The sequence below is a fragment of the Nuphar pumila genome, chromosome 11 (genome assembly GCF_984573655.1).
Source record: "Nuphar pumila chromosome 11, dmNupPumi1.hap1.1, whole genome shotgun sequence".
NCBI lineage: Eukaryota > Viridiplantae > Streptophyta > Magnoliopsida > Nymphaeales > Nymphaeaceae > Nuphar > Nuphar pumila.
The window spans coordinates 97,054,376-97,068,914 of NC_143259.1; the positions used below are offsets into that span (position 1 = coordinate 97,054,376).

General features: G+C 35.4%; 1 protein-coding gene across 1 annotated transcript; it reads left to right on the forward strand.

Annotated features, from left to right (window-relative positions):
* The first annotated feature begins 1,871 nt into the window (after positions 1 to 1,871).
* Positions 1,872 to 12,086, forward strand: LOC149822567 (superoxide dismutase [Fe], chloroplastic-like). The gene is made up of 9 exons (XM_089981652.1): positions 1,872 to 1,975; positions 2,075 to 2,124; positions 2,843 to 2,914; positions 3,043 to 3,231; positions 10,913 to 11,084; positions 11,196 to 11,281; positions 11,570 to 11,596; positions 11,717 to 11,740; positions 11,831 to 12,086. The coding sequence occupies exons 1-9, from the start codon at positions 1,918 to 1,920 to the stop codon at positions 11,930 to 11,932; spliced, it is 780 nt and encodes a 259-aa protein (XP_089837778.1). The 5' UTR covers positions 1,872 to 1,917; the 3' UTR covers positions 11,933 to 12,086.
* Positions 12,087 to 14,539: the final 2,453 nt, after the last annotated feature.

A 14,539-nucleotide genomic window follows, 5' to 3' on the forward strand; every position in this document is an offset into this window, starting at 1 on the left:
TTTTCCTCTCAAATATGCACATTTTCTCCTAAACATGTAATTTTTCTCTTGAGTTTCGAGTGATATGTCACTATGCTTTCTGAATCTCGCAACCTCTTACTAAAAACTGTATTCGCATGATGTTTTCTAAAAAAATCAAATTTTGTATAAACTAATATGCAAATATGGATAGTTTTCATTCCAACAAAGTAGATTCATAGATCAAATGCGTGCATCTTCTCTGTTTCACAACCTCCATGTGATTTTTCTCTCCTTAAAATGTTATACCTTGCTCTATTTTGCAACACCCATGAAAATACAAAAATTTGCATGTACATCGTACGAATAACTGAAAACCTGCTCACTTTCACAAATACCTTACGACTTTCGCATATATAGTACAAAATGGGCAGTAGAGACAAAATTTAATTCCATGCTAATATGTGTTTATATATCATGTTTTGTTGTGTTTTATTGATGAATATCACATATTTACAAGAAAAATTACTTATTTAGAGAAAAATCACATATTTATGAGGAACTACACATATTTAGGAGAAAGTTCACATATTTAGAAGAAAATCACATATTTAAGAGAAAATTACATATTTAGTAGAAAATTCATATATTTGAGAGAAAAAATACATATTCGAATATTTGAGAGGAAATTCACATATTTGAAAGAAAATTTGCATATTTGGAAAGAAATTTACGTATTCACATATTTGGGAGAAAATTTGCTTCTGCGAAGAATAAAAAAATCCTTTTAAAAGTGAAAATTTGCGAATTTGGACATGAGGAGATTTCAAAATTTATAAAATATTTTAAAAAATGCATCAAATTTGCGGTACAAAATGATCATTTTTTGTTTTTGTTTTTATCTAAAATATAGATCAGATCCTAATCTTAAAAGCTCCCACCACTCACGTCCCTTTTCATGATCATGGATGCCTCTTTTGATGTGTGTGTTCTCTTTATCTCAGTGAGGGGAAATCTCGTAATGTTTAAATAATTTGATTTCTCGAGAAACTTTGAGCAAATGTTTATACAAAAATTTAAAACTATAAAAAATTCATAGTTTTAAATTTTTAAACAAGTATTAAAATCATGGCATTTCCAAAATATAGCCGATATTGATATGGTGACCAGGGCCGCTAGCTATACCCAAGTTGCAAACAGGTTGGATATGGGTTGGTTAGGGTTGAACACCACACTAGATCCAACTTTCAACGAGTGCATTTGGTTTTTGGTTTGGATCCGGCTCAGAACACATGGTAAAATTCCAGATCCAGATATTATCTAACCCCCCTCTAATGCGGGGGCAAAGCAGGCCAATTATATTGTTTTTTGTGTGAAATAAAATTAAAAAGGTCGGTTCAAAACCCGGTTCTGACTTGCTTAGAGTTTATTTTTTATCTGATTCTGACCCAGATCCAATTAAAACTGGCGATACTTATTCTGGGTCCAGGATTTATCATATCCGATAATATGGGTCGGTTTCAGTATAAAACCGGTTCGAAATCCGACTCGTTTGCACCAATTGTTATATCATACAAACCCCATCGACAGCAGATCAGGTGATCTACCCAATCACCGGGGGCAAATGCTCTAACATCTCCACCGTCCACTAATCCAACTACAAGTTGTGGGGACCCACTATAACATCTCATCATCATGTTGGTTGCCGTTGATCTTCAGAAGGGACGGTGGAGATCTTAGAGCATTTCCCCTTGGTGACTTTGAAAGATCAATCTGATGGTTCTGATCTGCTCTTCAATCCCCTCAAAGTCATGCATCCGACGCTATACGTTAAGCGCCACCAAAGATACATGAGTTTGTGCACCACCGGCTCATTGCTCATGCTGTTGCCCTTTTGTTATGGTGTGTGGACGTAGCTTTATCCACCAGCGGCAGAGCAAAAAGAGCGAGTGATCCAGAATGGAGTCTGCAGTACCATCAACTCTTCCATCTCAAATGCTTCCTCTATCTTGCTCTGGTATATCGATTCCCCACATCCAAGTTCTTGTTTTTTCTCACTGTTTTCTTTGATAGAGGATACCATGCTTGCTATTATGTGTTTGTTTGATTTTGATAGGATTTAGAAGGTCCCCATTTGCATTCCAGCTGAAATTCAGAGCACCAAAGGTCTGTTTTTCTCTCTTTGTTCCTTTTCTGGAGTTTCATGTTTGTTGGTAACCGTCTCACATTGTATTATCTTCTACTCTAAGTGGTAGACTCATGTTTCTGTATAGAATCGAATGAGGTATTTCATGTTTATTTGTTGAGAAGAATGAAAATTTTTTTATGGGTTTATCATTTTTTACTGTGATAATGAACAATTTGGTTCAGTATCTGAGTGGTTTTTATTGTCAACTTCAGTTTATGTTTTGTATTTGGGATTTAATGAGATTTATGAATCGTTCACCATGATGTTGTGGAAATGGGGTAAGATATTTTGGGTATTATGTAAAATTGACAATTTTTCTACTGGTGGATTTGTTAGGTGAAATTTTACCCAATTGTGGGTTGTTCCTGCTTTGCCTTTTCTTTTATGAAAATCTTGCAAGCTTTGGCTGTGAGTATCATGATATATCCACACCCACGCTCTGATGTGATGGATTTTTCATCAGTCAGTCACCAGCTTTAGGTAGTAGAAATACATCCAGAATTTCAAATTGTGATGGTCACTCTTATCACTTGCATCACAGAAGAATTCGACGAACAAAACTTAGCTTGTATTGTTTGCTACAATGGGTAATAATGCAATTCATGTAGATAAAAGGAGGCACAGTGCATTACCGCTCTGTTATTGAGCTTGTTTTTGTTTTAGATTCTGATTGATTGATTGGTTTCGTTGTTTCAGGGGCATCATTTAAGGAAGAGCTGTGCTCCTATTACTGCTCAATTTGAGTTGAAGCCTCCCCCGTATCCACAAGTATGTCATAAACTGTTTTTTTTTTATGTTTATTGTGGACTTTTTGTTGCTGTGTGCGAAAAGGACTAACCACCCTGGATAATTACTTGTTCTTTGGACTATCGTTATGTGATCTTTGTGGCTGATAGGATGCCTTGGAGCCGCATATGAGTCGTAAAACATTTGAATTTCACTGGGGAAAGCATCACAGAGCATATGTGGATAACCTAAACAAGCAGATTTTAGGAACTGAACTGGATGGGAAGTCACTAAAAGAAATTATTGTTACCACATACAATGGAGGAGATCCTCTTCCTCCATTCAACAATGCTGCCCAGGTCAACCCTCTTTTATCCTTTATATCTTTTCTACATTAAAATCTCACAAACTTATAATTTGTTCAGTTTGTTTGGTTATGCTGATAAAAGTTTATTTGTTGGGAAGATAGTGCTTCTTGGTTATAGTTAGGAGTTTTAGTAATGGATTACAAGAACAGTTTTAATATCAATTGTGTTGGTAACAATATATGCTTAGTTACTAATTTGCTGAACAAAAGATCCATCAGCTCATTTCCACTATTATGAGTTATTACAAATGAAAAAGGATGGTCCACTCTGATTAATTCTGTGTACATTCTTCTTGCCCAAATAAGAAAGAGCAGCATAATCAATCCAATAAGCATCAGTCCATGAGAGGTGTCATGCACAACCTATTCAAGTCCTGGTGCTTAGTGTATCATAAGAACATATTTATTCCGACTCACGGCAATGTTCATTTCTTATCCATGCACGTGAATGCATTGGAGTACCAATGTATACCATGCACGTGAATGTACTCACGGCAATGTTCATTTCTTATCCAAAACAAGTCATTTATGGATATCATTGGGGTTCCGTGCAAAACCAGTTTAGTGCCTTTTTATGCAGTCGAGCTTCACTAAGAATTTTGCCTATATATTTCTGTTCATGTCTTCTAAGAAGCCATCGAGAGATGTCACATAACACACATCAGCAACGTATCAGTCATTGCTGATACAGCTTATTAGTAATGACAATTCATTCTTGTATTACTTTTGTTTCCCTTGTAATGAACTAGCAGAGATGTAATCAGGGTGCAAGAAGCACTTGCACATGTATCAAATATTTGTAAGCTGGTGGCTGTTAGGAACTGATGAAAAATTCCAGAGTAATCACTTAAAAGTAATACAAATCATGCTTAAGGTCCTGAACCTGGTGTGCATAGATTATCCTGTTTGATGATAGATCATTTGAGCGCTATGAAGCATGCACTGGAAAAATCCATTTATAAAGCGTTTAGAATTCTTAAAGTTTATTGATAGTTCGATGACAGTTCTTGCTAGAGTTAATGATAATTTTATTATAATGTACGCATTAGATTTTCAACATCATGCAGATGGGGCAGGGTCAAATTTTGATGATGATGTATGCTGAAATATGACAATAAATATTGTGTAATATTTCTTGAAATTGAAACTTTTATAATTAAATGATTTAGGCTTGTATGCCTTACATGAACATTCTCTATTGAATTTTCTTTTTCTAAAGCTCCCATTCTCGTGCCTTCTGTCAGTTTTTTACTGTGATCCAATTCGTATGTTTTATGGCAAGCCATTTTGACAAAGCCCCAGTATCCAAATATATATCCATGATGAGCTTACCATTCATGGGACCTTGTGATTATGCACCTCTTAGACTTGGTTTCAGAGGCTATGATATGGGCTTTTCATCTAGACACTTCTCTCTGGATGTGTTATCCATGGTTTCTCTCAGTTAATGGTTGATCAATTTCTTAGAACAATCTTCTAACAGGTTTCTACAAAAAAAAACTTTGAATCTTTCTTAAGTTACAAAGAATAGTTTCCGCACTGTTGGAGCACTGCTAATACTTCCTTTTAGGCTCTGTTTGGGAACTGACAGCTCTGATGGAGTTTATGCATTTGGTAAAAGCTTAGTCAAACCATCATGGGTGATGGCTGTTTTGAAAATAGCAGCTGGGATGGGAGTTTTTGCACCTGGAAAAGGAAGTGAGATGTCCTCCCCTTTGTATTTGCACCAAATCTAGGATTTAGCAGTTGCCACTTATCCAAATGCGTAAACTCCGTCTGACTACGAGTTTCCATGCAGAACCTTAATTGATGACCAATCCTGCATATCTAGAATTAGATATGTGAAGGGTGCCACTGATAAAAGTCTCTCTCTCTCTATATATATATATATAGTCTTGTCTAGAATACCCGATAGGGGTATTTTAGTCTTTTCACAGTTGTTTCTAGAAACAACTAGTTTATTAGGTTAGTCTTTTTTGTATTTTTTATTTTCTTTTTTTCTTTTCCTTTTTTTAATACACATTGGGGGTCCCAGCATAGAGTCGTTGGGACTCCCAACGGTCATAAATATGACCGTTGGGGGCTCCCAACGACTCCATGTGTGAGCCCCCAATGGTCTCTCACTCCTCCCTTCTTGTGTATAAATAGCAGACCTCTCCCCTTGTATTTGTATTGCTTTTTAGCTCTCTTAAATAAAGTTCTTCTATTTTTTACTTGTTGTATTGCCTTTTTAAGGCTTCGCTATTGTCCCATCGTGGACTTTGTCTTTGTATTTTCCTTGTTCCATCATGCATGTCTATTATTGGACTTAGTTCATGCTTGTTGCATTCTTAGATTATATTTTCGCATACTTCATTACATGGTATCAAAGCAAGGTTGAGCTCTTGATTTTTGTTAAATCTATCTCTTGATAGTTTGTGATTCGGAAATCTCCTTCATCCTCTTTTGCTCATCCTCTCTCTAAGTTACTATGGAGAATGAGCATAAGATTGATCTTTCCTTCAAGTTAAACAGCACCAACTATATGATGTGGCCCTTTGCCATGGAGAACAACCTCAAGGGCAAAAAGCTTTGGGGATACGTGATGGGTTCCATTCCGGAATCACAACTCAAGCTTACAAAAATGGAGGATGGACAAGAAAAAACTCTTGAGGGAAATGCTCGAACTAAAGCCATTGAAGATCACCAATCCAAGTTAGAGGATTGGGAAAGTAAACATGCAAAAATCCTTGCATGGTTTATGACCAATGTGGAGCTCAAGATATGCGCCAATATAGTCAAATTTTGCAAAGCAAACAAGGCATGGTTTTTTATGAAAGGTATGTATACTCAAAAAGACCTTGCAAGACAATTTTTTCTTCAAGAAAAAATTCATACCATTAAGCAATGGGACATGAGCGTCCGTGATTATTTTAGCACCCTTAGTCCCTTGTGGGATGAATTATCTTTTCTAGAACCAAAATGGGTGGCTAGTGCAGATGTTGAACTTAGAAGGGAACAAATGGAAAAAGAATACTTTTTTCAATTTTTACACGGACTTAAGCCCGAATATGAACAAGTTAGATCTTCCCTCTTCTATAGATCTAAGCTTTTTCCCTTAGATGATGTTGTTCCCAAATATGCCAAGAAGAAATTGGTATTGGCATGATAAAGGGAGGAGATGAAGTTTTGGCCGTGTCTAAGCCCGACAATCATGTTAAAACTTATAAGCTTCCACACTTTGGAAGGCAAAATGGCTATAATGGAGGCTATAGGAAAGCTATTTGCCATCATTGCCATGAACCAGGACATATAAGGCCTAATTGTCCCAAGTTATATAAAACTCTAAAGAACAAAGTTGCTTCCGTAGAAGAAACTACACAAAGGAAGGAAGAACCAACCAAAAGAAATGATTCTTTTTCACTAGCTCAATTATCGGAGGCACTTCAAATTTTACTCAAATCTTCATCTACATCGAGTGTCGACATTGCTTCTTCCTGACCTCCAAGTATGTCGTCTTGGATTCTTGATTCGGGAGCTTCTTTTCATATGACACCTCTTGAGAGTGGTTTATCTGAATTATGCACTAATTGAAAAACCTCTTATGTTTCAAGTGCCGATGGAACATCTTTACAAATTAAAAATGTTAGAACTTTAAATTCTTCTAAAACTTTTTTTGTGCCAAATGTAAGAGTTGTTTCACAACTAAACATAAATCTTTTTTCTGTTTCTCAAATTTTTTATCATGAATGTGGAATCTCCTTCTCATCTAAGGGTTTCTCCGTGCAGGATCTCCAGTCCGAAAAGCTGATTGGGCAAGGCTATAGGAAGGGAGATCTCTACTACATGAACTATTTAAATCTCCCTACCAACTCTTTTTGTAATTATGTCCAAGATAAAAATATTAAAACTTGGCATAAAAGACTTGGACATCGAAGTTTCTCTAAGATGTACCTTTTTTTCTTTGGAAAAAAATTTTGAATGAGAAAAAATTTGTTTGTAAAGATTGTATCTTTGGAAAAATGAAATCCACTCTCTTTCCAAATAGAACTTTTATTTCTAAGAAACATTTTGAATTAATGCATTCGGATGTTTGGGGACCTTCTCCCATCATATCAAAAGGATGATACTTATATTATGTGATGTTTATTGATGATTTCACTAGATATGCATGTATACGCTTTCTTAACTTCAAATCCGATGTCTTCTCATTCTTCAAAAAAATTCGTATGATTGTCAAAAATAAACTTTCAAGTAACATCTCTATCCTTAGATCTGATTCAGGTGGTAAATATTTGTCAAATAAGCTTCAAAATTATTTAAAAACAAATAGAATTTGTCATCAAAGATCATGTCCTAGAACTCCCCAACAAAATGGATTAGCCGAAAGGAAACATAGGTACATCTTGGAAACCACTAGGACACTACTTATTTCTAAAGATATTCCAAAAAGTTTTTGAGCCGAATCCGCTCTAATATCAACTTACTTAATGAATAGAATGATCTCATCGTCTTTACAAAACATATCCCCCTATGGAAAATTATTTGAAAGAACACCAGACTTCGATAGATTAAGAATTTTTTTTTGTAAGTGCTTTGTGCTTTTTCATAAAAGAGATAAATTGTCTCCAAAAACTATTAAATGTGTATTCTTAGGTTATGGAGAAAACAAAAAAGGACATATATGTTTTGATTCCTAAAATAACAAACTATATGTTTTTAAGGATGTGACTTTTTTAGAAAATGAAAATGGTTTTATGAAGACCAAAGACAACTATGAAATTTAATATATGTTTTTATTTGACCTTTTACTACAAGAAGAGTTGAACTCTTGTGATAATTCTTTGAATGATGAAGGGGATACCCCCCTAAATGTCAATGAAAATGATAATGAAAATATGAAAGAAGAAACACATATAAATGATGATATTATTGATAGACCTATGCAAACTTATATCCGGCGTGATCAAAGAAATCCTCTAAATGCTTTAAAAAAATATACCCAAAATTCAAACTTGGAGGAAACCTCTCTTAGGAGATCCAATCGGATTTTCAATCCACCAAATAGATTTGTATCATACAACACATTAACACCAAAATATAGGTCATGTTTAATTGCATTACATTCTTTTCATGAACGATCTCATTATAATGAGGCAAAAAATCTTCCGTAATGGGTTGAAACTATGAATTTAGAACTTAGTGCTCTTGAAAAAACTAAAACTTAAGAAATAACTTCACTACCCATAGGAAAGAAATTTATAGGATGTAGATGGGTTTTTAAGGTTAAAACAAAGAGTTGATGGGTCTTTAGAACGTTACAAAGCTAGACTTGTGGCTTAAGAGATACTCTCAAGAGTATGGTATTGATAACAAAAAAACATTTGCCCCGGATGCAAGAATGACTAGTGTTAGGACCCTCATAGCCATTGCATCTATTAAACAACGACTCATTTATCAACTAGATGTGAAAAATATTTTTTTAAATTGTGAATTAAGTGAAGAAGTTTACATGAATCCTCTGTCGGAGGTTTGTATTAAAAAAGAAAAAATTCTTAAACTTAAAAAGGCCTTATATGGTCTAAAACAAGCTTCAAAGACTGGGCATGATAAATTTAGTAATGTGATGACTCATCTGGGTTTTCATTCGTATTATATTGTCACTGCTCTTTTTGTAAAAAGTACAAGTTTTATGGTTGTTATTCTTTTACTTTATGTAAATGATATGATTATCACTGGAAGTGATAAGCAAAGGATCAATGATATTAAAAATATTTTTAAAAAAACTTTTGACATGTCTGATTTAGGATTTTTACGATACTTTTTAGGTATTAAAGTTGTGTACTCTCTCAGAGGGTACATTCTTTCTCAAATAAAATTTGCTGCTGACATTTGTACTAAGCAGTGTTGTGAAAAGCGTTGAGGCGTAGTGAAACGCTCCACCAAAAATCGAGGCGAGGCGTAAAGTGTAAGCCTTAAATTTTTTTTATGAAAACTTTAAAAAAATTATAAAAATATCTAAAAATACAAATAAATAAAAAAATGCTTTATTGATGAAGTAACAACCAATAAAAAATAGAAAATCTCAAATAAATAAAAGTAAACTTATTACATAACTGGGAACTTCTTCTTCCGTTTCTTCATTTTTTTTTTGCACCTCACGCCTGAAGGTGCGTTTTTTATAACACTGGTACTAAGTCTGGTATTTCATATTATAAGAAGATAGAAACCCCTGAAGTCATTAATGCCAAATTGAGGCCGGAAGATGGGACTTTATCCGAAGATCATACTCCTTATCGTCAACTTGTTGGATCACTTATATACTTGTCAATCACTCGGCCAGACATAGCTCACACAGTTTATTCAGTCAGTCAGTTTTAACATGTTCCTACCACTGTGTACATGAGTGTTGTCTTAAGAATCATCAGATATTATCAATAAATACTATAACAAAGGAGGTTTTTCTTTCTTCATCCTCTTCATTTGGTTTATATGTCTATGCTGATTGGGGAGGAAATCTCAATGATAAAATCTCAACTACAGGTTTCTGTGTGTTTTTAGGTGACTCTATGATCTCATAGAGATGCAAAAAGCAGAACAAAATATCTTTATCCTCAACTGAAGTTGAATATCGTGCAATGGCTACTATGACCATGGAGCTTGTGTGGTTTCAAAGTCTTCTCAGTAATATGGGTATAGTCATTTTCATACCTTCGAAGATGTGCTGTGACAATAAAAGTGCAGTTTACATCGCAAACGATCACACCTTCCATGAGCGTACTAAGCATATTGAGATGGACTGTCACTATGTATGTGATGTATATCTGAGAGAAACTATATAATTGTCATATGTCACATCAGAGTACCAGCTGGCGGATTTCTTCACCAAAGCTCTTCATGCTTCTTTTTTTATTTTTCTACTTAACAAACTTTCAGTTATCTCTCCGTAAAGTTTGAGGGAGCGTGTTAATATATATATAGTCTTGTGTAGAACACCTGATAGGGGTATTTTAGTCTTTTTACATAATTGTTTCTAGAAACAATTAGTTTATTAGGTTACTCTTTTTTTGTATTTTTAATTTTTTTATTTTCTTTTTTAATTTTTCTTTTTTAATTTTTCTTTTTTTAATACACATTGGGGGTCCCACCATAGAGTCGTTGGGAGCCTTAACAGTCATAAATATGACCGTTGGGGGCTCCCAACGATTCCATGTGGGAGCCTCCAATGGTCTCTCACTCCTCCCTTCTTGTGTATAAATAGGGACCTCTTCCCTTGTATTTGTATTGCTTTTTAGCTCTCTTATTGCCTTTTGAAGGCTTGGCTATTGTTCCATCGTGGACTTTGTCTTTGTATTTTCCTTGTGTTATCGTGCATGTTCATTATTGGACTTGGTTAATGCTTGTTGCATTCTTAGATTATATTTTCGCATACTTCATTACAGCTGTCAAACATAACACCAAAACTAAATTAGATAAGTGATTCCTGTTAGCTTCTTTTAAATTCATTCATGTTGTCTGTTTTATGTGCTACCATTCTTAACTGTTATAAAATTCATGCTAAGATACCTGAGGCTCCTGGTTTGATTAAATTCTTGACTTAATCTCATCACGGGTCTCCAAGTCACCAATTGGGTCAAGAGTATGTCAACACTTAATGCATGTTGTCATGGCAAATTCGGTTTTCATCTGTGCAGGTATGGAACCATGACTTCTTCTGGGAATCCATGAAGCCTGGAGGAGGAGGGCTACCATCTGGGAACCTTTTAGAATTGATTGAAAGGGATTTCAGCTCTTATGATGCATTCTTGAAGGAAATTAAAGCAGCTGCAACCACACAGTTTGGCTCTGGATGGGCTTGGCTTACTTGTAAGCTCCACCTATGGTTGCCATCTGATGTCTAAAGTGGACTATGTTCGGCAGAGTTGTTCCAGATTGCTTACATGTGAGATTGCTGAAGTATGTTTTATCTTGTTCCAGATAAAGCAGACAAACTTGAAGTAGGGAATACGCTGAAGGTTGCAAAGAGCGCTAATGCAGTGAACCCACTTGTCTGGGATTCCACGGTATCGTGTTACTATTTTCCATCTTTTCTGTAAACATAGATCTGTCTCACTTATGCTTCTTCTGGCCAAGAGGAATGGTGAAGCTCAAGTCTTCTCTAGACAGAGCAGGTGCTATCATGCTGTGACAGTGACCGCAGTGCGGTTGGACTGCATGGATCATAACACAGAAACATGATTCTGCTTAATCATTTCTCTTGGTTAACGCTTTTTTTGTTTCAAAATATTGGGCTTCACAAATTTTTTCAGTATAATTTTTTTTTCTCATTGAAAGTGCTAAACTTATTGCAGCCCCTGCTGACTATTGATGTCTGGGAGGTAAGTAATCCATGTCTTTCACTCTTTATTGTGTCCCTTTTCTCATCAGAATTTTAGTTTATATTATGGTTGAAAACTTCCAATGTGATCACTTATAGTTCGTGTTTTGGTTCTTCTCAGCATGCTTACTACCTTGACTATCAGGTTAGTTCAGTCAATTGCTCCCGGAACTCTCAGTTTCTTCTCAGTAAACAACATTAGAACTTAAACCATTTTTGTCATTTGTTGCTGCAGAACCGACGTCCTGACTATGTCTCAATATTCATGGAGAACCTTGTTTCATGGGATGCTGTATCTGCTAGACTGGAGATTGCAAAACAGAAGGCAGCAGTATAGGTGTGGGTAGGAGAGAACAAGAAAAGAGGAATATGTAGAAGAGTTGCTGATAGATAAAAAATGGAAATGTGTGTGGACAGCAAACCTGAAGTTCAGATTTTGAGTGAGAGAAAAGGACACCTAAGTTTCGTTTATTCATGATGGTTGCATCTTCCCTGGGTTCTCAATATTTTCCTTTTGTAGCATTAATGGACTTAAAACTGGCCAGGTCCATTGGTTTTGATATCGGAGCAAATCCAGTGGGCCTGACTACTTTACGAAAATACTCAGGCCACACAAAACACAGAAAATTGCCGTGCGTATAGTTTGTGTTTTGTGTTGTGTTTTACACAGAAAATTAATATTTTGTTTTATGGGGCCTGCGCACTTTGTAAAGTACTCGGGCCCAATCACCTAATCACACTGCTATTATCATGCACTTTTTTATCTATCTAGTGCATGTCTGAAAGCTTGAATGAAGATTTTGTGGAGTGAGTGAGACTTCAAGCTACAAGTGAATGAAGATCATAAAGCAAATTTCCAAGGCATTCCCATGAGCCGTCTTTTTGATGCAGCTAGGGCATATAACAAACCGAATATCAGCTCATCTTTGTGGCATGTTGAGCCTAGTTTGAGCTCATGATGAACTCAAGCTTAATTAGCCCTGGTTCGTTTATAAAGAACCTACATTGTTTCAAAGTTGGAATTGATAGGATTTGAACTCTAGAACAATTGACCCAAGCTTTAAGCTGCCTCATTTACATAACTGAAAGTCATAAGATTTGGACTCTAAACCTAAAACTCTTTGCCTATTTATTTTACACTACATTATATGATACAAATATATCCAAAATATATGCATTATTTCTTAACAAGCCTGTACCAGATGTTTGTGTTTGGTTGCCGATCCTATTTTACAACTTACAAGTTCAAACGAGACAAGGTGAGTCAAGCCAGTCTCATTTCCCAGCCCTAGATGCGGCATAAAATCTCGTATTTGCAAAGAATAACAACTTTTGAGTTAACGTCACAATTCAAATCCTTATACATTGGCTTCAAGGGTTGCAACACCAATTTGCCCTACCACACCCTTCATGAGGTCAATATATTATTTTTTCAAAAACTGTCTGTATTGTATAGAAAATATGACCTGTTTTCAAACATGCCCTGCAGTTTTCTCTATTCTTCCCATGTCCAAAATCACAAATACCCAACTTTACTATGACCTTTTTAACTGTCGCATGTGCAAAACTGGTGAACTTTGCGCGATATACCGCTCCGCTTCTCGGATGACACAAACAACCACTTAAAAGTCACACATTTTTTCTTGTGGACATCACGAAGGTCGCATAAAATTTATGTGTGAACTTTCTGTTAATCTCAAACTTCAACATCGCACATATGTCATGAACTTCGCAAATAATTGTATGTACGAACTTCGCTCAAACTTTTAAACATCGCACATATTTTACGAAGTTCACACATATTTTATGAAGTTTGAAGATAATTTATGTGCGAACTTTGTGAGTATAAAAACCAAAACACCGCAACCCTACCCGTTTTCGCATAATTTTTAGGATTACTTGTAGTCCCCAACATGCTTCTCAGCAGTGACTTTTTCGGCAATTATTTTGGTGGCGCTTCATCCTCAAATATTTCAAAATTTTTGACATCATTTTTTTCAGTAAACACATATTTTAACTGTTGAACCAATAAATTTTTTTTAAACACAACTTTTCTCCATTTGTTTCGACGACTCATATGCTTTTATTCCATCCTTCAGCTTTCTGTTTATATTTTGTTGTTCTTGTATAGTAAAATATGGTATGTTGGTACAATGGCTGTTTTTTTTGTTTTCTTAATGATTTTGGTTTTTTGTTTGCATATACTTGTTGTACGTCTGTTTACTTATATTTCATGTCTTGGTATTATAGGAAATTCTTAATTTATTTAATACAATATGAAAACTAAGAGGAATATATTGAAAGGGTCTACACCCAAATCATCTTTTATTGTCAATTTACAACATAAAAAATATGAATTGGCTCATGAATGGTAGTATGAAATAAGGAGCCTGCTTGACTTGTGGATAGAGAGGGAGCCATATCTAATGCCAAGAGTTTGGATGTCTTACATTTTTCATGGAAAATGCACCCATTATAAACTCAAAAAACTGCGCTTTCACATTCAACACGAAATGAAAAATAGGTTGGCAAAAAAGCAACTAGTCATTTCATAGTGATCCATATCTAAAAAAGAATATATAGAAAATGTTAAAGGGTTTGTGGTCACAATCTTGTCTCCCATCCCGAAAGTATCTAAAGAGTGAGGGAGTCACTCAATGATAAAGAAGAGTGCCTCATTGGCTCGCTCTGATGTTATTGCGAACCTGAATGCCCGAATAGATAAGGTTGAAGATACAGCCAGCTATTGTGGTAGTAGCGAAATGAGGATGAAGGTACCTCACCAAGTAGATGATAAGAAACCCAAGGCTGAGGGTAATGATTAGGCTAAGATAGAAAGTGTGTTGAATGATCGTAAGGGAGATCAACCTCACGAGTCAGAGCATCTAATCTTGAAGGACAAAGTGCAAGCTTTGAAGAAGTTGTTGCAGCAGAAAACAAGGTC

What these genes read in the sequence shown, in the direction of transcription:
- LOC149822567 (XM_089981652.1), top strand. Translation starts at nt 1,918, where the DNA reads ATGGAGTCTGCAGTACCATCAACTCTTCCATCTCAAATGCTTCCTCTA. An exon ending in TGAAATTCAGAGCACCAAAG is followed by an intron (nt 2,125 to 2,842) that starts GTCTGTTTTTCT and finishes TCGTTGTTTCAG; the next exon opens with GGGCATCATTTAAGGAAGAG. An exon ending in TGGATGGGCTTGGCTTACTT is followed by an intron (nt 11,085 to 11,195) that starts GTAAGCTCCACC and finishes ATCTTGTTCCAG; the next exon opens with ATAAAGCAGACAAACTTGAA.